Source organism: Podarcis erhardii (genome assembly GCF_964252035.2).
Source record: "Podarcis erhardii genome assembly, chromosome: 4".
Classification (NCBI taxonomy): Eukaryota; Metazoa; Chordata; class Lepidosauria; order Squamata; family Lacertidae; genus Podarcis; species Podarcis erhardii.
The window spans coordinates 74,341,598-74,367,324 of record NC_138508.1 but is presented as its reverse complement, the minus strand read 5'-3'; the positions used below and the strand labels follow the sequence as shown (position 1 = coordinate 74,367,324).

The 25,727-nt window shown below is 43.0% G+C and overlaps 1 protein-coding gene and 1 long non-coding RNA gene across 3 annotated transcripts in view; one reads left to right on the top strand and one right to left on the bottom strand.

The window, feature by feature from the left end:
• The window catches only part of SLC9A7 (solute carrier family 9 member A7), a 49,878-nt gene that overhangs the window by 5,048 nt on the left and 19,103 nt on the right, over positions 1–25,727 (bottom strand). Inside the window, exons 2-16 of one of the 2 annotated variants that reach the window (XM_081859020.1) lie at positions 25,008–25,207; positions 23,991–24,068; positions 20,401–20,477; positions 19,888–20,000; positions 17,723–17,828; positions 17,335–17,476; positions 16,312–16,417; positions 14,687–14,775; positions 13,870–13,983; positions 11,964–12,075; positions 10,698–10,851; positions 5,761–5,820; positions 2,484–2,547; positions 1,474–1,556; positions 49–154 (exon numbers count right to left, since the gene is read on the bottom strand). In XM_081859020.1, coding sequence (XP_081715146.1) covers positions 49–154; positions 1,474–1,556; positions 2,484–2,547; positions 5,761–5,820; positions 10,698–10,851; positions 11,964–12,075; positions 13,870–13,983; positions 14,687–14,775; positions 16,312–16,417; positions 17,335–17,476; positions 17,723–17,828; positions 19,888–20,000; positions 20,401–20,477; positions 23,991–24,068; positions 25,008–25,207 — 1,604 coding nt within the window. The remainder of the gene's footprint in view (positions 1–48; positions 155–1,473; positions 1,557–2,483; positions 2,548–5,760; positions 5,821–10,697; positions 10,852–11,963; positions 12,076–13,869; positions 13,984–14,686; positions 14,776–16,311; positions 16,418–17,334; positions 17,477–17,722; positions 17,829–19,887; positions 20,001–20,400; positions 20,478–23,990; positions 24,069–25,007; positions 25,208–25,727) is intronic. The other variant, XM_081859021.1, reaches the window with a different exon arrangement.
• On the top strand, positions 5,827–10,276 carry LOC309340327. Its single transcript, XR_014155937.1, has 2 exons — positions 5,827–6,292; positions 6,437–10,276. It is a non-coding gene; the product is annotated as an uncharacterized lncRNA (long non-coding RNA).

Sequence of the window (25,727 nt, the reverse complement as noted above, 5' to 3'; positions counted from 1 at the left end):
TAGCTAAAGAAAACACGTTTGTTAACCGAATGGGAAAAACACACTGACCTCATAAACCTGGGGAGTCGATAAGCAACGCGCTATCAAGCCGCACCAACTTGGAAGAGTCGTAACGAGCGGAGGGCCACTGTGTGTGAGAATGGGCTTGAGGTAACTTTTAATGCATTGTTAAGGAAAAGAAACACGCTTTAGTAAAAACAATTAAAAAAAAAAATACTTCTTCCCCAATTCATCACGGCTATATTCATTTTTTTAAATTGCTTTTGTAAACAAGTTTTTTTTTATTAAAGTTTTCTTGATTTACAAAGGTATGCGCAATGTCTCTTTTTTCAAGTTACATTTTCCATAGGTCAGTTTCATTTGTTGAGACATTAGGGTTACATTAGGAAGAAAAGGGGGGGAGAGGTGGAGGGGGGAAAGGCATGTTGGGGTGGGCTCGGGAGGCGATGTTTCTAATTTGCTTAATGTATGTGTGGGGTTTTGTGTCAGCGTCGTTTGTGTGGGTTCTCTTTGCTATTCGCTTGTGTTCCTTTGGTGGTGAGAGACATTGGGGTTAGCCTAGGGTGTGGCTGCTTGTTTGTGATTGGCTGTGGTGAACTTTGTTTTTTTTTGGGGGGGGGGGTTGAATCAGGTTAGCTATATTGATTCGTATGCTGTTGGTGGATTCTTGTCGTTGTCTTGCTGGGCTGTGTATGTGATAAAGGGGAGCCATACCGGGGTGAAGGTATCTTCTTCTATTTGTCCCCGTGTTGCATGCCATTATTTCAAAGCTGCCTGATCAGGGGGCTTAGAGGCAGCCGGCGTGTTCATGCAGAAAAAGCTGGATATGGCACCTGGGCAACAGCTTTTCCTCGCCACTGTTGCAACACACAGATCAGGGCGCCGTGTTGTGCAACGCTAGTCTGTTCCTGGCATTGGCCAGCATTAACCTCACTCTTCATGTGCCCTGAAGAATGAGACAATGTGTCATGCTCTGCGTTGCGACACTGGCTTCATGAAGCCACCAGAGGAAGGCTATATCCAGATTTTGTTCTGCATGTGAAGATGATCGTGTGACTGGGGAAGGTTAGGGAGAGAGGTAAAGGGTAAAAAGGTTGGGATCAGGAAAGCCACCTGGCTCTTCTGGTTACCCAAATTCTTTCTGGCTGACCGGCCTTCTGGGAAGTAATCTTTTTCTTGATGCTGGGCTCTGGCAACTTCCCCCCTCCCTCCATTTCTTGGAGTTTCCTATTGCTGGGAGGCCATTTGTGAGTTAAGTGGTGCCTTCATTTCATGGAATCATTGCGTTGGAAGGGACCCTGTGGGTCATCTAGTCCCAACTCAGTGCCACACTCTAACCAACTGAGCTATTTGCCCATTGCTCTTGCTGGAGCACTCTCATCCTAGCTGTCCACTCTCATCCTAGAGACCAGCTATAAAGAGCCAGTGGCTACCTCTTGTTCTAAGCGCTTTCTAACAGCTCGAAAAGGATACTTGTGGTCAAAGCTGTACCACAGCCTGAAGATCCAAACACTCTCCTGTTTTGTCCGGTTCCTTCTTTCGGCATCTGGACCCTCCTGTCAAGAAGAAGAAGACCAGTTTTATATATCGAAATACAGAGAGGTGAACCCTTTGGCACAGCAGTTCTTGAGCTTCACTGAGCAATTGCCAGTGAGTCAAGCAAGAACAGCTTCACCCCCAAGTGAAGATGGCAGTCTTCACTTTTGTTTGGCATGGAAAATGGAAGAGATGGTGACCATGGCCATATGGACCTATGCAAAGGAGGAACAGATATAGGACGTTTCTCTACTGGGCATTAGTTCTGTCCCTTATGCTCTCCTTCATGCTATGTTACCAAGCCTACACATGTCCCCGATCACATGTTATATGCCAACCTGCATTGTAACATATGTACCTAGAAGTGCGATATTTGTTATCTGCCTTGGGCCCGGAATCATGGTGCTCCAGGAGGATATTGCACTGCATTTTAACTATCAAGGGGGAAATTAGCAAAAAGATTACTGAGCATATATTGAATGCAATAGAACTCTGTTTATTGTGATGATGAATAGAATGATGGAATGGACAAAAGCACCAGAATTGTTACAGAGAGGAATCCTTTAGCTCGATTTGCCTAAATCTGAAAGCCATACCTCCCCATTTGGTCTAGGCTTGCCCCTAATTGACCTGAGCATTGTTTCGTTTTCTTAAATACCCCCCAGGGTTGTCCAAAATCCTAGCAGTAGAAAAACCCCAAAGACTCCGCATCCTTTTTGCTGCTTTTGAATCTCTTCTATATAAGCATTTGCTATGCCTCTTTAGTAACCAAGAAGAAACTGGTTTGAATGAGCTCAGGTTTCCAGTAATTGCAACTTTTTCACGTGATAAAAGAAAGTAATAAGAGACCTTATGGACTTTGGGCTCTTGCATGCAATTAGCACTTGTGATTTGTCGAAGTACGATTCCAGCATCTCATTAACCTATGAAGAAAGGTAGCTACTCACTCCTTGAAGGACTTGAAAGCTGTCGTTAGTGGGTGGCGGGTCTTGATCTGGATCAACTCCAACTCTGCCAAAGAACAAAACAAAACAACATCAAGGGGAGGATTCAGAATACTGTGTGCTTAGGTGAACTTGTAATGCCCTTTAAACTGGGCTTGGCGCCATTGTAAAAGGGTGGCTGAACACTTTGTTGTGGTGCAAGAAGTTTCAGAAAGATTATTGTAATCTACAGGATTCTATGCAGCCACTGTCAGGATAAGCCCCATCACACCAACTACTGCAAGTTGAACACTGCTGCCAGACTTCAAAATTCTGGGCAAGGAATCACTTTATAAAGCTGCAGCAGCATTTTATTTTGGAGAGAGAAAATGCTGATTGTCATGTTCAGTAGCTTGGAGCATCACATCAGCTTGTTTTCCTTATATGATGTAATAGGTAGATTACAATTCCTCTGTTATGTTATGATGGGTTCACGACATATTTATTTTCTTATATTTATATCACATGTTTCTTCTGACATAAAACCATATCTATAGCTATATATCTATCTATCTCCCAGGTAGTCACCCATCCAGGTACTGACCAGACCCAGATCTCCTTAGTTTCAGCAAGATGTACTTAAGCTTCATCTGCCTTCTTTCTTTTTTTGCCAGGGAGACAATGGGACATCATTATAAAATCAGGGTTTCCCAAACTTGGGTCTCCAGCTGTTTTTGGACTACAACTCCCATCATCCCTAGCTAGCAGGGCAAGTGGTCAGGGATGATGGGAATTGTAGCCCCAAAACAGCTGGTTTGTGACAGTTTTGAAGGTTCAGATACTTTGGGTGAAAGGAGCCGCAGGGCAGAAGCAGAGAGTTAAGATCCCGTTGCTTAGAAACCCAAGAAGAGATCAGTTTGCAGAAGGTTACAAGAGAGCAGACCATGAGGAAGTTGTTTTTCGAAACAGCACACATTTTTAAAGCATGGAAAGACAAAGCCATTAGTGACCAAGCAGAACACAGCAAATCCAAGTATAGGGCAATTATGGTGTCAGTTCCCCTGCTGGATAATGTTCAATCAACCACATGTCCCAGAAAGACAGAATAGGAACAGTTACAGTTCTTGATTTCTCCAGTTGAAGGTTCTCAAGTGGCAGGACCAAAAGAGAGTAGTTTTTTATATACAGAATACAAAGAGGTTAACCCTTTGGCACAGCAGTTCTTGAGCTTCGCTGAGCAATTGCCAGTGAGTCAAGCAAGAACATCTTCACCCCCTGCAAGTCCCAACTGAAGATGGTAGTCTTCACTTTCGTTTTCTTTAGTACTGTCAGTACTGGTCCATAGAGGACTGGATACTCCCATACTGCATTTGAGGGAAAGAGGCAAGGGTACGCACTTGCTAAAATCACTATGGCAAGCTCCTCGTGTTGATGCTTTTTTTTAGCGTACCCAATAGAGTAAAATCCCTTCAAACAACACTTTGTATTTCCAAAAAGAAAAGGGGAAAGAAGCCCTCACTTTTGCACATGGTCACATCTCCAATTTCCCCCCTATTTCCCACAATTCTTTCGTTGCCTGAAAAAGTATCTTCTCGGCTTACTTTCACATCCCTTTCCATTACGCAACTGCTATTTCTTGGAAGCACACAACTACCTTGTTACAACAGCTTTGCCGGCTACCAGTCTGTTTCTGCGGATAACTCACAAGTACTGATAAGGAACTACAAAGCCCTTCAAGACTTGGGACTAGTCTACTTGGTTATAAAGATGGTCATCTCCCCACATCAGCCTGTCCAGGTTTTCAAGTGTTTGAGAGAAACTCCTTTTCCTGTCCCACCAAAGCTTGACGCAAACTTGGTGGACGCCAAATAAAGGTGCTTCTTGGTGTGGCAGCTTCTAAACTCTAGAACTGCTTCCCAAGCAAAACCTATCTTAACCCCTTTTCGGATGACCTTCCGCTCACAAAAATCTGCTTTGGAAGGTTGAGGAAATCTTCAGAACAGCAGAGGAGGGCAGCAGAGGAAAAGCAGGGATTAGTAAAAATCACTTTATCTTGTTGTTCTTACAGCAGGAACCTCCACCTTCCACAAAAGGAAGGAGATTCTCCATTCATGGAAGGGGAACGCTGCAAACAAACACCTTTTACTTTTAGGTGCCTGGAAGTCCTTAATTAAATGCAAATTTAAATAACAATTCCCTCCCCATGTTTGTCCTTTGAAAATGGAAGTGAGTATTCCATCAAATACCAGCTAAATACCAACCTAACTAGATCTTCCAAAAACCTTTACAGTAAAATCTTATGCAACCACTCTGGTGCATAATGACTCAGGGCTGCAATACCTCAAGGACTGCCTCTCCTCATATGAACTGACCCAGACCCTGCAGTCATCATCTGAGGCCCTTCTTCACGTGCCTCCTCCAAGAGAGTTCCAGAGGGTAGCAACATGAGAACAGGCCTTGTCTGTGGTGGCTCCCCATTCGTGGAATGCTTTCCCCACAGAGGCTCATCTGGCACCTTTGTTACATATCTTTAGGCACCATGCAAAAACATTCCTCTTCTCCCTGGCCTTGGCTAATTAAACAACCTATGGCCTTTTAAACTGTAGGGGGGTATTGTTTTTGTTTGGTACCATGTTATGTATTGTTGTGTTTTATATTGTAGTAGTAGTAGTAGAAGTAGTAATAATAATAGCCTTTTGTGTTCAATTTTAAGTAAAAAAACAAAACAAGCTGGTTGCACCCCAGTATAACGTTCATACAAAAAAATCTCTTAATGCAAATATTTGCGTTTGCTTAGAATTGATGTTCCGGAAGGATGTTATTAGGACAGTTACTAGGTAGTCAACCATTATGGGCATCTTTTGTGTACACTGTGCTTAAGAAACAAATGTCAATTTTCCAGATCAGACTGGCTTGCTTTAATACGCTATAATGAAGGATAAAATTCTTGGTGCTTCACAAGAACAGCACAGCAAAAGCTCAGCTATTAATTCAGAAAATTCTAATTTAGCCAAAGTACGCGCCACGATTTCTATCTGAATTGCAAGACTTCCCTAGAATGCATGTTTACATTCTAAATCTTTGCACTCCTTTTAACTTATAGGTTAAGAGACTGTAGATAACAGCTACTGCATTCTTTCAACCCACATGAAGCAAGGTTTGCAGAAAATCCAGGAATCCTGCAGCATTAAGAGGCAAGACATGCAACAGCAGACAGAGAGTGCATACACCTTAGGTTAGAAAGATGAAGAAAGCCAAGCATCAGGTAAAGCTCATTACCAATGGAACTATTATTTGTCACCTGAAGTACAGCCAGCGGCTTTCATTCATCTCTTCCACCGATGGAACATGTTCGCCAACTCTAGTACAGCACAAGAATGGAATTTATTTAATTATAGATTTTTACCCTGCCTTCCACCCCACCCCTCCCAAAAGTTTCTTAGGGCAGCTTTATGCGCACACACCCACCCACCCACCCACCCACACACACACACCCAACCATAATACTAAAATGTTTTTTAAAAAACAAACACGTCAACAAAATCAGAAGAGAAATGCTAGTGTAATACCAATTCCATCATTCTTGCGGAAACAATAAATGTTTTAGGCATACGCAGCAGGCAACACTCCAGGCTGCAACAACAAATATGCGCTCTTGCGCTCTCTCTCTCACTGCCTCTCAAACAAGCCCCTCCCTAGGGCCTCAGCACATTTGCAAAGACAAACATAAAAAATACAAGTGTTATACACTTAAAAGGAAAGCCAGAAAGTAAGGACAATGCAGCAAACCAGACGCCTATGGCTGCAATTCCTATATTCTACAGCAGGCATAGGCAAACTCCGGCCCTCCAGATGTTTAGGACTACAATTCCCATCACCCCTGACCACTGGTCCTGTTAGCTAGGGGTGATGGGAATTGTAGTCCCAAACATCTGGAGGGCCGGAGTTTGCCTGTGCCTGTTCTACAGTCTTCTTAGGTTCCTCTTCACTCAAGCCCTCTGCTTGTAACTCCTTCCCTCCTGACTCTTCCCTCAGTGCTTCTCTGCCAATTTATGTGGAACACAGTCTTCTTCCACCCCCCTCTTTTTTTCCTGGTTGCAATCTCCTTTCTTGACTCCTGTGCGTTCTCCCAAATGCCCTTTCCTTCTCCCCCGTCCCCATTTTGTCTCTCCCACTCCCTTCAAGGTCCTCTTTCTCAGGTTTTTACTCCCTTCCCGTGCTTGTAAACCCCAACTCTGATTTTCCAGTTTAACTTCCCCGTTCCTGCTCAGTACTGCCGCGTGACCATAGCTTAGTGGCAAAACAAGGTGGGGAAAAACAAACCACAAAGAAAACCCAATATATATCTATACAGGCATATGCCCTAGCCTTCCTGCTGGCTAAACTGACACATTCAGAAACTGACGCTTCCTGGGGAAGAAAGCTCAGCTAGATGGCTGAAGGTTCTAAGAATGTTCTGATAAGCAGAACTAGATTCTTATCTAGCAGAACTAGATCTTCTTACATGCTAGGATCCCCATGCACATTATGGATGGACTAGATTTAGATCTGAACTGTTATGGCACAGACAGACTGTGGCAGCCAGTTCATATAGTTTCAAATGATGGTGTATACTCAAACACAATAGGAGTTTCTTAGTAAATGATAACTAATAAGGACTCGAGAGTATAGCAGTGTCATCAGCAAAGACAAGAAAGGGTGCAACTGCCCTTCTATCGCATTCCTTGACCCCAAAGTGTCCTAATTGTATATTGTGCTGCAGCTCCCCTGACCTCTTATACGTGAAGGGAACTGTTTGGCTCACACAAAAATGCAGAAGAGAGACTGAAACCCTTGTGTTCATGGGACTTGGATTCAGTTAGTTGCACAAGCAGAAGCTTGGCATGTGCAATTGCCTCAAAACAGCAAAATGAACCAAGGCAAAACTTGGTTTAGAACAACTTGCCAGCTTCCTCCTCCAAGGGCTCAGCGAGCCAGTCTCCAGCGGCCTTCAGAGAAACAGTGCCCATGGCCAATGAGCATATTCACAGAGAATCATAGAACTGTAGTCCAACCCCTGCAATGCAGAAGTCTTTTGCCCTATGTGTGGCTCCTGAGATTAAGGGTCTCATGCACTACTCATTGGCCTGTTTTTGGAGTTCCCCAGCCTCTATGGGATTCCCCCCCCCTCTTTTAAAAAACTGTACTTCTGCAAACCTTGGAGTTTCCTCAACATTACTGATACACCCTCCATGTGTGTATGTGTGGTGCTGTTTTGACTACATAAGCAATGGAATTCACAGTGTAAACATTGAAAATGGAGGAAATTATAGACACTTCAAATGTATCCATTTCGTTTCCATACCCCAATATGTCCCCCCACCCTCTAAAAAGACCAAACATATAATAGATGTTTAAGGCAACTGCTTGTCTCCAAAAGCAATCATTTTAAAAACGAAAGTTCATTTTCGTTAGGTCATAATGAACACCAGAATTTAGCTGCAGTTTAGTTTAATTTCTTCTGAGAACTACCAGGAAAACTAGCATAGTCAGCTGTTTTCTGCAGAAGAAAACGCTGCCAGCGGTTTTTTGGTTTCCTGGCTCAAGCCCCTTCTCTCTGAAGATGGGTGAACTGCAAAAGGTTTTGAAGACAACCAGATTTTAAGCTCTCCTATTCAGGCATTACTTAAAATGTAACTGCACTCACTGCATACAGACTAGTGGGTCACAACAGACAGTTATAACCTCGTTACAGATAGCCATGTCACAATAGCCGCTTGATATCATGCATTTATTTAGAAGCTGGGATAGTTCAGTCGGTAGAGCATGAGATTCTTAATCTCAGGGTCGTGGGTTTGAGCCCCATGTTGGGCAAAAGCTTCCTGCATCGCAGGGGGTTTGGACTAGATGACTTTCTTGGTCCTTTCCAACTTTACCATTCTAAGTCCCCCAGAGTTCAAACTGCTAAGAGTGGGTAGGACTGTAGCAGTGCATTGGCACTATGTCTCATGGAAGTGCTATCTGTAGTTTCCGCATTTGTTCTTGCTAGCGATAGTTTGAAACAGACACTGCACCTTCAGCCAGACATAATTCTTCCAGCAAACATTACAGTACCCCAGCGTACTGGGGAACCTGCACATCTCCAGATAATGTTGCTGTCCAACTCCCATCAGTCTCAGCCAGCACACCCAATGGTCAGGGATGATAAGAGTTTAGTCCAACAGCATCTAAAGGGCTACAGGTTGTGTACCTCTGCAGCAAACTGCCAGGCATGCGAAGTCAAGACCAACCTTCCAATTCCTACTGTGCAGAGTCCTGAGCGTCTAATCCTCAGCTATCAGCCACTATCCCACTCTCTTGCAATGTACAGAGAGACATTTTCAGCAACAGGATCTCGATGAACAGCCAACTTTCTTTCGCATGGTATTTTAATGTTGCGCATGACTGCCATCTCCTGGACTGAAGGTTTCATCTCATGCAGCCTCATCTGCACTTTGCAGGAAAGCATGGCTGTTTAAAAGTGGTATGATAATGGGGGCTTGCAATTATTTTTTCTGCAGCTCTAAGGTCAAATTTAGCACACTGAGGTTAGCAGACCTAATCAAAAGGAAGATATGTTACACTGAACTGTATATAGAGTTCCAGAATGCTCGTCCAATATTGAAGTACATTCCCATGCCTGTGGCACAAACGAAAGGACTGTGACACTTGTTTCCAGGAAGGGTACCAATATTAAGTTTGAAATCAGTGGCCCAGCCTCTCACTCCTTCAATTCAGCACAGCGATCAATCCTGACTTAAATATTTCCTATTCAGCGTGCTAAGAGCAAATACAACAACAAATAAGTGTCAGACCTGGTAAACCAGTCAATGTCAAGAAAGCCTACCAAGAAAGCCTACCTAGAACACTCACACTCCAGTTTCCTACAGCATGGACAGACACATCCATATCTGTAACTGCAAAGCTAAGCCGTTTTTTCCACTAAGTGTTTTGTTTTGTTTTTTGCTTCCCACCCAGATGGATGCTTGGACACAACCTGGTGCATAGCTAATGGTGAACTTGTGAGAGAGAGCCAGGAAACATTCAAAAACATTGCTGGGTTAGGCAAAGGGGTGAGGGAAGGAAATGGCACTTTTGCAACATCTTTGTTTATGATACACTGGCAAGAATACAGAAAACCGAACAGTTCTATTTAGATAGCAGCAGGCTTGTAGGAGAGCCAGTGTGGTGTAGTGGTTAAGAGCGGTAGACTCGTAATCTGGTGAACCGGGTTCGCGTCCCCACTCCTCCACATGCAGCTGCTGGGTGACCTTGGCCTGGTCACACTTCTCTGAAGTCTCTCAGCCCCACTCACCTCACAGAGTGTTTGTTGTGGGGGAGGAAGGGAAAGGAGAATGTTAGCCGCTTTGAGACTCCTGAAGGGGAGTGATAAAGCGGGATATCAAATCCAAACTCTTCTTGTTATGAAAAGCCATTTAGCACAGTACAGAACCAGAGTCCTCTTCTTGTCAATGGGCTTCCACAACCCCTATTGACCTCATTGGAAACTTATGAAAATGGGAAATTACTAGATGACAAATTAAGATCAAACAAGATCACAAGAAGTACACTACAAACTACAAGCAAATTTGCCAATTCCCCAGCATCTGACTACATATTGCTCCCACGCCAGAAGCTGTATGTCGGGAAAGTACTAAGCCTATAAATAATTAACTTGCAATAGAAGAGTAAAACAGTCCCCGCCCCTTGTACAAATGTTCTGCTTGTATGTATCGCCTTACAGAAACGTATCTGAACTGTGCCAGGCAAACAGGAAATAAATGTGTTGCTCTACTGATTGCAGAGGAAGGTTCTTAAATGCCCCGCACCCCTTGTAGGATATATGAGCTTCTCATGCTATTTGATAGGCACCAGCATCCCACAAGTTATAACAGAGGATAGGGTTCTGCTATTTAACTGTGGCCACTTATTGTGAGCTACCACGATCTTGGTAACCTACCCCTGCAAAAACCCCACACAGACCTCAAACATGACTAGGTATTAAGAAGCAAGCAAAATGCTCAACCCCTGAATGAACAGCAAGATTTTGCTGTTATGCAATTCTGTTACAAGCAGTTATTCTCCTATGATGCAAAGCCAAACATCGAATGCATATGACACTGATTTTGTGCGTATCAAGCAGTTCGTGTTATTTCCTTGTTATTTAAAAAATGTGAATGTGACGCTGAAAAAGGTACAGTTTAGATTCAACATGGGCACCTTATATTTAGCCATGAGAGCATGGGCGTTGTGCCTCCGCCAATGATCCAAACAGTGAAGAAGACAATGAGGAGTGTGGTGGAGAACATCATCTGATGAGAATAAGTTGCGGTGTCTCGTATGGCTAGAGCAAATGCCATGGCTCCTCGAAGTCCTGTAGATAAACAAGTGAGAGGAATGTAAAACCTGACAATACAAGAGCTGTTTTGTATGATACTTCCCCCTCAAACCTAGAGTTGGAATGCTAAGGTGTTTTCGTCCCAAGTAATATAGACTTGGGGGGAGCAGTAAACATAAGAAGCACATCTAGCCCAGTATGAATCACATGGACCAGCCATTTCTTTCTCCAGGACTTCGTCAAGCAGAGAGTCTTAGGTGCAGATGCTGGGACATTCTGCAAGCAACACAGATATTCTACCGCTGAACTATGGCCCTTGCCCAAGAGGATATGTCACTTAAGCTAAGTGTTAAGGGCTGTTGGCATTCCATTCCAAAAATAAGCTGTCAGTTCCCCATTAAGATGCCCTAAAATATGCTCTCTGAGTAACTAATTATGTTATGCAAAGGAAGCAGGTTTCTGCTCAAGTCTCTTGAGAGAGGTTGTTAATCAGTGGAGCGACAAGACATGTGCAACTTAGTCTGCTTCCAGGTTTTTGCAGAGTTTGGAAACCTCGACAAAGAGCAGTTGATACAACATCACAAGAGCCACAGGGTAGAGAAACGCAAAACCCGTCCTCCCTGTCCTGAGCCACTATAAGGCATTTATTTCTTTTTATTATTTTAGATATCCATCCAAGGTGGCAAGCAGCATTACAACTGTATTCAAGGCCTGCTCTGCCCCCCCCTCACCTCTTCAAACCTTTCTGTCCCTACAACACTTCTCAAGAAGTGGGGGTTATAAATAAATCTGATGGACTTTACATGAAACACTGAAGTTATTTCTTGAAAAAATAGTCACCCTTTGTGAAGTTTGGTGTGTGTGTGTGTGTGTGTGTGTGTGTGAGAGAGAGAGAGAGAGAGAGAGAGAGAGAGAGAGAGAGAGGGAAGAGGAGGCCCTTGACCGGCATGCTAGGTAGGAGGAGACAAGCCCAAATCAATAAAAATCAATAAAAATACACAGCAAACTGAGGTTCTCCCCCCCCCCAAAAAAAATCCTGCCCCCCTCCCACAAAAACCCTGGCTATATATCTGTGATACCTGTATCTACAGATGGGAACTTTGTGTTGTAGATGAGATAAGATTACAAGCTTGATCTTATCATCTTACCTGAAAACATCAGCATGTGCTGGAAATTCCAGCTGATCTTGTGCCTTCTGCCCAGATTCAAGAAGAATGAAAGAGGGTAGATGTGTGCAGCTCGTCCCAGGAAAACAGCTATCTAACAGCACCTTTTGGTTAAGGATCCAATATTGTTATCTACGCCACACTATGATCAGGTAGTTTCTTTAAACTTAAGTGTTCTGTTCCAACCCAGGAACCTTTTTTCCTGTTCTTTCGAAACCTGCTGTTATGTGGCTCCGAACAGGTAAAGCCAGTATCTCTATACTGTAACTATTGCTCCCTTACAGCTGTTTTTGTGTGTGTGTTTTTAAGAAAAGGGGGGGGGGGAGGCAGCCCTTGCTTAATAACCCTCCAGTACAGAGAAGCCTGTTTGCTGCTATTCTGTTTGAGGCACCCTAAAGAAAGAGAGAGAGAGTTAAGAGTGCACTTAACTCCCACATGGCATTCCCTCACTGCTGAGTCAAACACACTCAAGTGAAAGTCTGTGTAACATTGTTCTTAACCTGAGGTACCACTTTAGCTAATGGGGCCTGCCGCACAATTTCTGTTCTCATCCTGAGGTAAAGTTCTTAACCCGAGGTACTACTTCTGGGTTAGCGGAGTTTGTAACCCGAGATGTTTGTAACCTGAGGTACCACTGTATTAGCATTGCATTCATACCGAACAGAGTCTGTGTCACATTAGCATTCATATGAGGGGTAGAATCGCTCACTCCTACAGGGCAAAATTTCTCATGTGGGCACTTTCCTCCTCTTAAACCTTCACACAGGCTTTTGAGCTGTTCCGTAAGGCCAAACAAACGGTGCTTAGAGGAGATAAAACGGAAGAGGAAGAACTGGATTGGTCTCTTCAAAAACAAGGAAAATTCTTGCTCATCCCGGATAGCTTAGTTAAGAGTGTGGTGCTGATAACGCCAAGGTTATCAAGATCCTCTTCACTCCTTAGCTTTGGAAGCTGCCTTATAGTGAGTCAGGCCCATTGCTCCATATAGTCCCAGCACGGCCTACAGTGGCTAGTTATAGCTCACCAGGATTTTAGACGTGGTTCTCTCCCAGTTCGTACCTGGAGAGGCCAGGGACTGAACTTGAGACCGCTTGCCCGTTTCACACACACCACATGGATAAAGCTGCTTTCCATTTCTTAAGAATGCCAGCAAAAACAAACAAGAGCCTTGGCCGTTTGCTCAGGGAAAATTCAGTATGTTAGGATATTCCACTGTTATTAACATTCATTGTACAACTTAAAGGATTTTAAGTTATCATCGTACTGAGACGGTTTTTTTTTTTTAAAAAAAAGCCTAACATAAGGTTTCCACATAATATTCTTGTAACGTTGTAACACAGGGGCCAACAGAGAAGTCTCAGGTGTGCCACCAAATCAGTAGAAGGTTGGGTGGAAAGTACTGTCAAGAGGAATTAGGTTGCACTTACCTCAGAGAGCAGAGCTTCAGGTTACAAGGAAGACATGGTTTCTGTGTATGTGTTTGTTCCTCATAAGGCAGTGCAGCGAGAACTGGCTAATGGGAGGGTCTTATCTCTTCCCTCACCTTCCCATTTTCCTCTGCAAATTTCTAATTCTTACTTGTTATTTGCACCTCAGGATCCCTGGCTTTAAGCCCCAGAAGTCAGCCTAGTTGAGAGAGCGGTATTCTTACCATGGCATTTGCAGGAAAGTACTACTAGACACACAAGGTGTTAAAGGCCTGTTTTCTCCCTATAGGTGCACAGGTACCTGTTGGGGGAAACAGGGCTTCCCCCTTTCTCATCCAGTTTTAGTTCCTTTAGCTCAGCTGCTCCAAAGATCCGCCCCCTCCCCTTTCAAGACTGGCTTCTCAGAAGTGCAACACCGCCGAGAAACATGTTATAATGCAGAAGAACCCAATAAAGGATACGAAAGCTCCAATGATGAAAATGGGGCTGAATATATGCTTCTGGAAAGTGAAGAGTGCTAAGCCCATATAAGAAAATATGAAGTTCTCAGCCAGGAAGTGCAGCACTTCAAAGAGCTGGAAAGGAAGTTAGGGAAGGGAGAAAAAACATGAAGTCTGCCAACTGAATTCAACGCAATATACATGTCTTATCAAGAGGAACACTAGCTTTTCAGAGCAGCCTATTCTGAACAAACCATCTAAAGCAGCAAGCACTACATACATTATAAAGCACCTTTCACCCCCTCTGCCATAAAATCATGGAAATGGTAGTTTGCTGAGGGTGCTGGGAATTGCAACTTGGCAGTAAACTACAGTTCCCAACTAAAAAAACAATTTCTCTGCCCAAGAAGTGTGCAAAAGCACAGAGACAGGCAACTGTAAATTTGCTTGTGTAGTTTTCTGGTTTGGGAGCAAATCTAAGGTACTAAAAGATTTTAAAGAAGAAGAAGAAGAAGCCACCACCAAGCTTTTAATGCACTCTTATTAGCGTGGTGAAAAAGCAATGAAAGCAACTACCATAATTTCTCGACACACACTTTTCATATTACTGTCCAAAATACTTTCTCTAGATTGTACTAATCAGACTTGCAAGTGCAGGAGTACATAAGACCCTCCCAATTGTGCCTTTCACCTAATCAAGCATTCATCAACTGTGAGATTAACCATTTCTACCAGGTATCAGCAGCCTTCATTCAAAATGAATGAAGAGGAGCATGCCTTATTATATATATATAGAGAGAGAGAGAGAGAAAGCAAAACTAAGAAGACATTCTTTCACCTGCTTGGTTCGGCTTCTTGATTCAACAGACAGATTATTGTACGTATAGTGAGCTTGTGTGATTCCACAGAACAGGACAGATACCACGCCTGCCAAGAGAAACAGAACAAGAAGCAGCATTAGGTTAAATGCAGACATCATCTCTTTTCTGGCTTAGTATTCATATCAATCTTCTTTAAATCCTGAAGCATTATATTCTGATATATACTTGCTATCTTTGTGGGTTATCTTTTCAAGTGAGCCTGCCCTGTGTTCCAATGAGAGGTAACGGGGCTTAATTCTGCATCAACGCTTTGCCATCTGTACTGGAAAGGTAGTCCCATAATCCCATGGGTACAGGGACCAGGTTCTGTTAATTTTTAGGTGAGGGAAATCATTCTGCACTCTTCCAAAGGCAGGCAGGCAGATATATACTCCACGATTCAGTCCTGTTGCCAGGAACAAATCCCAGGTTTGTGCCTCATATTTCTTAAGGGTTTGCAAAATTAAAAGAGTCTCTCTTGGGTATGTTTATATGGAGAGATCAACCCAAAATGGGCCTGGCATGCAAGGGCTTTGCGTGAACTTTATCAGCACTGGCCAAGAACTGGATGGCCAGCAAATCAGCTATTTATATTGGAGAAATGCAAGTAAAACCTGGAAGGCTCGGTTGGTTAGAGCATGGTGCGGAGAATGCCAAGGTTGCAGGTTCAATCCCTGTATGGGACTGCTGCATTTTCCTGCATTGCAGGGGTTGGACTAGATGATCCTCAGGGTCCCTTCCAAATCTACAATTCTATGAAAACACAAGTCTGTTTTCTGCTAGGCTTTCTGCTCCTTTCAACAACAATGAACACAAGGCATCCACTCCCTTGGCTCCTCTTAAGGTTTATGTGTTGTGAATCTCTCTGCTATAAAGGCAATGAGAATAAAATCTACAGCTGGGAATCCAAAAAGCTGTAGTATTGCTCTTTGCCACCCAGTGTTTTGTGAAAAGCAGGCCCCTGACTCCATACAACATTGCAATCCTTTTTTAAACTGATGGGGGGTATCAAAAGCAGACTGAAGAACAGATCCCCATGCCATACCACAAAGTCAAAAATCCACTGGATCCAAACCCGGTGTGGACCTATAAAAATCCTATATTAAATAAAAATAAATAAAGAGCACTCCAACCACCCAGTCATCTGTTGACATTGCAGCAATGAAGTCTTCACATTGCAAAATACATTAGAAAAGCCATTTGTGAAAAAAGAAGATCTACAAAGAGGACATGTAACAGCTCCGGTCATTAAAAGGAGTTCCATGTCCAGTAAAAACACATGACTTCTACAAGGAGATATATGTCAGGACATCTACAATGTGAAGGCAATCTAGTTTCAAGGGCCAAAAGATACAGTACTATCAATCATATGTTCATCACTCGTTTCCATGTTACATTTGGCCAAATAGATTCCGCCAGAAATTAGATTCATATTATGCATTTATATTATGCATATTATGCAACTTCGTAACATCAGCACAAGTGTAATTTGAAAGGTGACAACGTGAGTACCCAATATGTTGCCAATAATAATAATACCAATTACTGTATAAGCACAAAATCTATTCATTCCAGAGCCTGTTAATATATCAAAGCATCTTACCTGTAAAGCCACAAGCTTCAGCCAGCAAGAACGTACTCCAAGACATCAGAAAAAAGAGCGCAGTCTCCAGTAAGGGGAAGCAATGCAGTTTTGTGAACTTTGTTACGTGATTATTGTGTTAAGGAATCGCAAAAATTACAGCATTAGGTATTTTCTACAGCTATTAGAACTCTTCCTAAAGGGTTGAATGTGATGAGTTAATACTCATGTGATGGTACTGTAGCTCCAAATGTAGACCACAGGTTCTCCTTGACCTGGCCAAGTTATAAATGCTTAGAGCTGGGTATTCACCTAAGCCAGGCGTAAGGAACCTTTGGCTCTCTCCAAATGTTGCTAAACTACAACTCTTATCTGGCCTCTGGCTGTGCTTGCTGGGGCTCCTACAAGTTGTAGTTGAGCAACATATGGAAGGCCAATGGTTCCCCACACCTGATCTAGGCAGCAGCCAAATTCTGAACACATCAATTTGGCTTTCTTGTCTCCCTCTAGGGCAGTGATGGCCAAACTTTGCCCTCCAACTGTTTTTGGACTACAATTCCCATCATCCCTGACCACTGGTCCTTTTAGCTAGGGATGATGGGAGTTGTAGTCCCAAAACAGCTGGAGGGCCAAGTTTGGCCATCACTGCTCTACTAGGGAGTCTCTGCTTGTCAACCTTCCTGGCTTCCGATCTCACGGCTGTCTTGCTTCACAGTTTGCCTGCTTGCCTTTTCCCCCTCATACCTATTCCAGCATTCTTAGGATGGGAGACTTCGCCTGCAGATGACTACTGTACCTCCAAACTGATCTACCTGTAAAACAAAGTTGTCTATATTTCAGTGCAGTTTTCTAGTAAAGTTTTTTTTTTTAATGGCATGACGCTCTCTATGATTCTACAGTCAGAAGACCTGAAGATTGTAGCAGATAAGAGGAAATGCTGCTTTCACCAGAGAATGAAGTCAAAAGTGAGTGGGCATCTGCAAGCAAAAAAAACAAAAACAAAAACAAAAACAAAACTGGGAGCATTCAACAGAAAAAGGATATCAGAGCTGTCACAACTCCTGTCACTACTCCCATCATGAACGAGCCGCTAAAGATTCCAAGGAAAACACCAACAGATTTAAAAAAGGCAGCTGCATCAAAAGCATGGATGTTTCCTCCCGTGGGCTGATATGCTACAATAGAACTGAAACAGAGGGGACAAGAAGCAGCAATGAGCAAAATATTTATCCCACATAATTCTTCCTCCTTTAGTTATCTTAGGAGCTGCATCTTTCCCATCTATCATCCCAACCACACGCAAATGATCTCAAGGCAAATGCAAAAACAGAAGTCTTTCCAAATCTGATTTACAAGACTATCAGGAATTGGTTCATTTTGTATTAATGGTCTTTCACATAACACATCAAAAACTCTTAATTTTTTTACTTACGAAGATAGTACAATAGCAACAGCATCGTTCAGAACGCTCTCTCCAAACAGCAGTGCATAGAGGTCAACATCAGCATGAAGTTCGTTAAAAATTGCCAGTACAGTGACTACAATTGGGAAAAGAGAAGAACAAGGCACTAAAAATTGGTCTTATTGTAAATGTGATTTTGAGCAGGAAAGAAACAGCTCTCTGCCAACTTCGTATGCAGTGAATGTTATCCAGCTATAACACAACCATGAAACCAACGGTGTTTAATACAGGTTGGCAGTTGGTGAAAGGTCTAATCAGTACTTTAAAAAAAGAGAGAGAGAGAGAGGTCCCGGTATTTTTATCTTGCTGTAGGTGCTGCGAATGTCAGCACAAAATGGCTGCTATGGGCAGCAGAAAAGGAGGTGATAGTACTCAATACTCTTGAGTAGTGACATGAGGTGAGAATATTCTCTGCTAGAAAATTCTCCAGAGAACATTCTCCACATACTGTAAATTCTGTGTTGTCCACAAAGCTGCTTTAAATGTACACATCTCATTAATCGAGAATATTCGAGAATATTCTCCAAAAGATTTTAACATCACTACTCATGAGTACAGTCACACACACAAAAGTACCGGGTCTCCTAAACATCTGTCCAAGGCCCAGTGCCTACATTCATTTTGCATGTGCTCAAGTTATCACAAGGCAACTCAGTACCTTCTCAGTTCCCCCATGGGGAACATTTAGTCAGCAAACAACTTCATGTGGAGACATCTGGCATTATCTCACTGAGTACATGGTAAACACTTACTGTTGCCACAAGGGGGTATTGCCTCTGCAATAGTGCACCTCTCCTCTACCCCAGATTTAAAATGTGCATAGCCATGTTGGCTCATTGCAGAGGGGGGACGGGACACCCCAAAAGCTACACTAAGGCCTTATTAAGGTAAAGGGACCCCTGACCATTAGGTCCAGTCGTGACCAACTCTGGGGTTGCGGCACTCATCTCGCTTTATTGGCCGAGGGAGCCGGCATACAGCATACAGGTCATGTGGCCAGCATGACTAAGCCGCTTCTGGCGAACCAGAGCAGTGCATGGAAATGCCGTTTACCTTCCCGCCGGAGTGGTATCTATTTATCTACTTGTACTTTGACATGCTTTCAAACTGCTAGGTTGGCAGGAGCTGCAACCAAGCAACAGGAGCTCACCCCGTCGCAGGGATTTGAACCGCTGACCTTCTGATCAGCAAGTCCTAGGCTCTGTGGTTTAACCCACAGCGCCACCCACATCCCAAGGCCTTATTAGGACCAACCAAAAAGCCATGAACAAACGTTTGAGTTCTCCAGAATTCTTGACAAAGTTCTGTGTTAAACCCAACGGCATGGTAGGGGGTGATGGTAATGGGGGGGGGGGAACAAGACAAGATGGCATTGCCCCCTCCCCAAAGTCTGCAATTTTGTCTTAGAATGGAATGCAGGCATTGCAGCAGGCATAATTAGATGCACAATGCACCCTAGAATATTGGCACAAATATGAGGGGGAAAGATAATGTTGCTGCTTCTTTTTTCCCCCCTCCAATCCTCTCCCGCAGCCCATAAGAAGCCTCAGAACAAGTGTCAGAGGAGGCCATGACAAGGTTATTTATAAATTGCCTCAGTTTCCACAAAGGGCCATGAATGCCACTGGCTCCTCATGCATAGGTCTCCTCATGCTTGTCTGACAGTGTGGAAAGAATCCATACAAGCAGATTCCCACATTGTTAGGGATACAGAATAGCTCCCCCTCCACCCAGGTCTATACAAACTATGGTTGGGGAGAGATAAGGAAATACTTGTATCTCTACCACTGCAGGACTGTTTTTGGCAGACAGCCACACTGCAAAACTCCTTGTGCATTTTTCATTTTTCTTAGCCATTTTACCCCATTTTTAAGGCTCCCAGACAGGAAATTTATACTGCATTTAAAAATAATAATGCCATCAACCACACTTCTAAAGATTTTTGTAATGTTTATACTTTAATCTTCCAATTCTTACCCCTTATAGAAGGGGAAAAGACATTTCTGTGACACGGGGAAAGATCAGACATAATTGCCTAACACTATTTCTTCTCATCCTATAAACAACAACAGTAAAAAGGGGGGAAAAAAGTGTCATAAAAAAACCAATGATTTTTTAAAAACTGAAGTCTATACCTGGATCAGTAGCAGATATAATGGCTCCAAAAAGGAGACAATCTGTGTAGTAAAACTTATCAGAGAGCTGCCCCACAAGCTTCATTAGTTTTACAACACCATACATAAGATTCCTGGGAGGAAAAAGAAAGAAGAATTCAGTGAAGCATTTAAACCAGATTGTTCTTGATTATATTTATTTATAAAAATGTACAATATTTTAATTTATCGTTTTTAAAAATTACCTGCCCTTCATCATGACAAATTTTAGAATAAAATATTAAAATAAGTTTAAAAATACATTGCTGTCAAGAGAATAGCATGAGTTTCTCTTTGAACTGACTTTATTACTGATGACAAACACGCAACCCAGTGTATGCGTGATTATTTGAGAGGTAAGAGATTACAGCATCTCTATGCGTCCAACATATTCTCACTGATCTTGCTGGACGAGCTAAGGCACAACAATGGGTGATAAAGAGATGCCAAAATTATATCCCACGAGACTAAATGGTATCTCAAAACTCAACTTACCCAATGATGAAACAAGAGACTGCAGTTCCTAGGAAAGCATAAACCAGAATAGACCCCAAGTTTCTGAAGAAGTGCCTCTGTAGAGGGAAAAAATGGGTTAGGAACAACCATATAGAAGCAATGCTTCTATAACTCCAAAGAATGCAACACTCTCAGCGCTCTAGTTAAGTCACATTCTATTCTGAGAACAGAAAAATTTCAACTCTACTGTGCAATCCTTCTGAAATATAGGGAACATTTCAAAAAACTAAGCTGATCTTCTGAGGAGACCCTGCTCATTGTTCCACAACAAGCAGTTTGTTACTTGGTGACAATGAATAATTGGGCTTTCTTGATAATAGCACCCACTCTATGGAACGCTCTCCTTTGAGCAATTCACGAGGCAAAGTCAGTAACGATCCTTAAACGCCTCTTAACAATTTTCTTTCCTGTACTGTTAAATTTTATTTATGAGATATAGCTGCATTTTGTTTTTATCTCATTTTTAGGAAAATTCACTGAATGTTGTGTTTTTATTGTGAGCAGCTTAGAGAGTTTTGTTATAACAAGTGGCATAATTTTGTAATAAATAAATATCGGGGAGATTGTTATTAGTCTTGTCTGAGTCATATTTTGATTCCACGTACTTTGGGACTGCCTGGTATAAATGGCTCAGGCTGGCCATCAAATCAAGGCTCAAAACCCCAGTGCCTTAGGGAATCATGCACAGAACCCCAGACAGAGGTGTGGAAGAGACAAGCAAGTAGTGAAGCTGTGCCATTCTGAACAGTGTGGATTTACAAAGGCGTTGGTTAAATGCCTTGGGCTTGAGCAAGAGCAGGAAGAAGTTTGGTGGAGAACTTCTTCGTTGCTCCATCAGACAACTCTCCAGACAGGATCCATCTAGTCCAAGCAGTGCTTTGAAAAGCTTCCTAACCAAGAGACCACTCTTAGAGGAAGCTTAATTCTTCTCCCCTAGCGTTCCAAGAAACACTTTACAGGTTCTTCTGCTCTTGCAGGGAAAGAGGGGCACCCGCAGCTCAACTTGGAAAGGGCAGCCCCTATGTGATTAGAGGTTGCTGCAACACTCCCTCAGCTAATAACCTAAGCAACACCCAGTGGGTTGATGGTTAAAGCCCACATGGAGCCATCTACTGCAGATCAGGCCTACCACTTCACCAAGTTGGACAAACACAATAGAGTAGCTGTCACCATCCCCTAGGCTAAACAGCACGTTTGGTTTTCAAGTTATGTGGGCGCATGGGAAAGAGATTTAATTGGGGTACCCAGTGAAACTCTGCCAGACTCCCATCTCTAACCACCCAATGAGCCTGGAGGGCTAGCATATTACCTCTCAGGGTCTTGGCTAAGAGGGCAGAGGTTAATAAGAGCAATATTAATCACGGCTCCCTCCAGCTCACAGGTTTATTTAACCAAGAAGTCATTAAGCGTAAGCAATGCAAAGAATCACAATCAAATAAATAAAAGGAGCAAAAAGGTTGCTTTTTCATGTGCGTGTTTCAGTGGATAATAAACAATCCATAACAAAAGGCAGCAGTTTTTGAGGACATCATCTAAGTCCCTCTAAGCCAGCCTTTCTCAACCTGTGGGTCCTCACATGTTGTTGAACTACAACTCCCATCACCCCTAGCTAGCAAGGCCAGAGCTCAGGGATGATGGGAGTTGTAGTCCAACAACATCTGGGGACCCACAGGTTGAGAACCGCTGCCTAAGCCTTCTGAGCAGAAGATGATGTAGCATGTACTCCAGGGAGTATAGTTTCTGCTAACTACAGACTGAGAATTCCTAAAAAAAAAGATTTGGTTGAGAGCAAGTGTGTGAAAGTGAGATCCATGCTATGAAACTGACTAGAGGAAATAACTTTGTTTAGAAATGGTTCCATCAGAAAGGACGTTAAGGAGACTCAATGCTGGGCTTCGGTGAAGCAGAAAGCAACATAGACATATACCTTGGACATGGGAGGCAGTTAGCCCCATTCAGCATAAGATACAATTGCTATAATTCAGGGAGCTACATTCCTAATTCTCCGTGAAACTACTCAACTGAGTGAAAGGGGATTTGAATGAAGGTCTACCTGGCTCAAATTCACCAGAGCAAATCCATAAGAATGCCTTGGTGCAACAGAACAAGAACCCTATTCCTTCAACTCCTCTCATACCCTGCTTGGCTTGTAATGTGTCGCCCACAGCCAATTTACAACATGAACTAAATGCAGCCATTAAGGCTTCAGCAACCATTAACTATAGTGAGCTCTCAAAACAATCAGCAATTTAGTGCATCTGTTGTTGTTGTTGTTGTTGTTGTTTAGTCGTACAGTACCGTAAATGCTTGAGAAGCTTGCTTACCTGAACACAGATTGTTGGCACAAAGAGACAATGGAGTGTGCCTCTGCGGGTGAAATCAAACCACTGCATTAGCAGCACAGAAGTGACCTCCCTGGGGAGCAAGCCTGAGAAGTGTGTATGGAGGTCCTGGGCTGCCCAGACAACAAGAGCCCCCTCTTGGCTTCTCTGATGTGGTCCAAAGGAAATCAGAGTGATACATCTGGCACCAGCTTAGCCGCGGGAGTTGCTGGGAGGAGGCGTACAAGGCGCCATCCATCCATCTTAGGAACTCCACTCTGGATTTGTGTAGGGTTTACTCCTTAGCATCTTGTTCTCCCAAAGGTATCCCACAAGGCAGCTGAGGTTTAGGACCAGAGTTTTCCTTCTCTTGGATGGGCTACCTTCCCAGGTTAATGAGTCCCATCTGCTCATGTTATTTCTTAAGGGGAAAACAAAGATCATAGGAGTATGTGGATTGTTAGAAGATCAGGTTGTATCCATCTGGGTTGTGTGTATAATTTACTGACCAACCCATGCCTTGATGTCATTAACAGGGGCCCTTCTCCTAGTGCCCGTACTAGCAAAGCTATGGTGTGTGGCAGCAAGGGAAAGTGTCGTTAATAGTGGCCCCTCATCTATGGAATATCATCCTCAGATAGGTCTGTCTGCTGCATTTTTTTGGTGTACAACCCTATAGGCCTATCAATTAGAGACAGGCCTTTATGCCAAAGGCTGAACAGGGAGTATTATGCAAACTACGTGACACAGAACAGGCATGTCCAACTTTCAAGAGACTGAGATTTACTCCCACTATAAAAAAACTGGTGGTGATCTGCCAAAGTTGAGCTTTTTTTTAGGGAGCCAAAGTTCTTGAGCTTTTGGGGGTGGCAAGATCTACCATGGACACACTGCGATCTACCAGTATATCATGATCTACCTCTTGGACACCCCTGGCATAGAACAAAGGCTCCCTGCAGGCAGCCTTCCTCCATGCAACCCAACAAACTTCACAAATCTCTTGGGGGGACCTATAGGAACAACCTACAGCACAGAATAAAAATCTATAGTTCAGCATTTGTGGAAGAAGAATAGATGGCCTGCAGCTGCAGGAATGGTCTTGCTTGAATGGTCCACTGGATTCAAGCCAGTAGGAGTTAGTTAACTTTGCCTCAAAATACGGCTGACTTTAACAGCTGAGTATTCTACTCTCGGGACCAAAGTCCACACCGGCAGAGCAACGTTGTTCAGAAAATGTTTCAGGCTTACCTTTTTCAAACTATAGCCAGCATGGAAAATAATGGGAGGCAGGAGGATGTTGAAAAACACTTCTGGATCAAATGTTACCTTTAAAGAAAACACAGAAGAAACAGCTGTAAGACAATGTTTCCAGGTGGCTATCCTCAAAACATCTGCAGTTTGCCTACAGATTTCCTATGCCGATCTCTCGCCATTATATTAAACCAATCATTTCCTAGATATCAGGGAACACAGGTTCATTCCAATAAGCTATAAACATGCTCAGTTTCCTGCAGAGAGGTTTTCTTTTTCTTTTTAAGTGTTCCACGGTCTAGGGTTCATTCAGACAACCATCACTCTCGTGACATTTATTTGTTTGTTTGTTTTCTAACCAGGATTATATTTAGCACATAATAAAGTGGTCATATAGGTGTTCCAGAAGAGGCAAAGATACTAGCTTGGTTGCCCTTCACAGACCTTCAAAGCAGTCTTTCCCAACCTTAGGTCCTCAGATGTTGTCAGACTACAACTCCAACCATCCCTGGTCATAATAAGACATGCTAGTTGGGGGTGTGGCAAGTTTTGAGGGACCTAAGGATGTGAAGGGCTGCTTTAAAATCAGCAGGCTGAACAAAAAAAGAAAATCTAGGTTCTAAGGAATTGAACTGAGTAAGTAACCTTGGGCAACAAGATATTTTGCTCCACATTGCACTGAGACCAGCAACCTACTTTACAGGACCAGGGTGAGGAAGAATGGGGAATGATTATTCTGGATAGTCCAGTGTCAATGGTTTGATGTTTTTCAGAACTACCAAACTATCTTGGAGGAACCAGTAAGCATAAGTTCTTAAATGCTAAGAGTAAGGGAATCCAGATGAATGGATCTCCTTACCACATCTGAACAACATTGCAAAGTACAGAACCTTACAATGAAAGCATCACATATTATCACACGTACTGAGATCTGAAAGAGACTTGCGAAAACAGGCCAGCACAAAAATAAATGCATTCATAAACAGCCAGAGTTAACAAAAAGGTAGCTCTCACTTTTCGCAACATGTCATTCTGTTCCACATTGTGTATTTTTCCAGGACTTATTTCTCCTTTTAAGGTGTATTCAAAGAATTTCCCGCTGATATTGACCAACAAAGTTGTGTAAGCCCGGTCCTCCTGGGAACAGCTTAACGGTTTATCTCGACCACTGGTGGGAGGTATGCCATATCTCAAGATCACTCCAACAATGAGCCCTGAAAGAGAAGATGTTACGTCTTGAGTTTTATATCCTATCAGGCATATACAGATGTCAACAGGTTGTTGTTGATTTTAGAACTGACTATGTTTTTTAAAGATGGACACATGACTGATTATGTAGCTAATGCAAAGGTACAATGTGTGCTTGGCACACTGTAAGAACACTTAGCTTTAATATTAAACATGCGCAAAGAAAAAGAAGCAGGCAATTGAGTATGAGTACATTGTTCTTCTAAAGGGATTTTTATATTGCATCAGACCTGTGGCCCAACTAGCAAAGTATTCTCTGTACCAATGCTTTGGGGGGGGGTGTTAAAAAATGAGGTGCGATAACTCATATCTGCTGCGGGTGGTGAGTACTATGACAACAAAAGCACTGAGAACACCTCAGGCTTATAGGACCTTCTTTGGTTTTTACTAGAACCACTGAAATCCATCAAATGGGAGTTGGATGCAAAGTGGCAGCTTAGAAGTCAGAACCAGCATGACCTGATTCTAGAAGTACAAATTTATTAC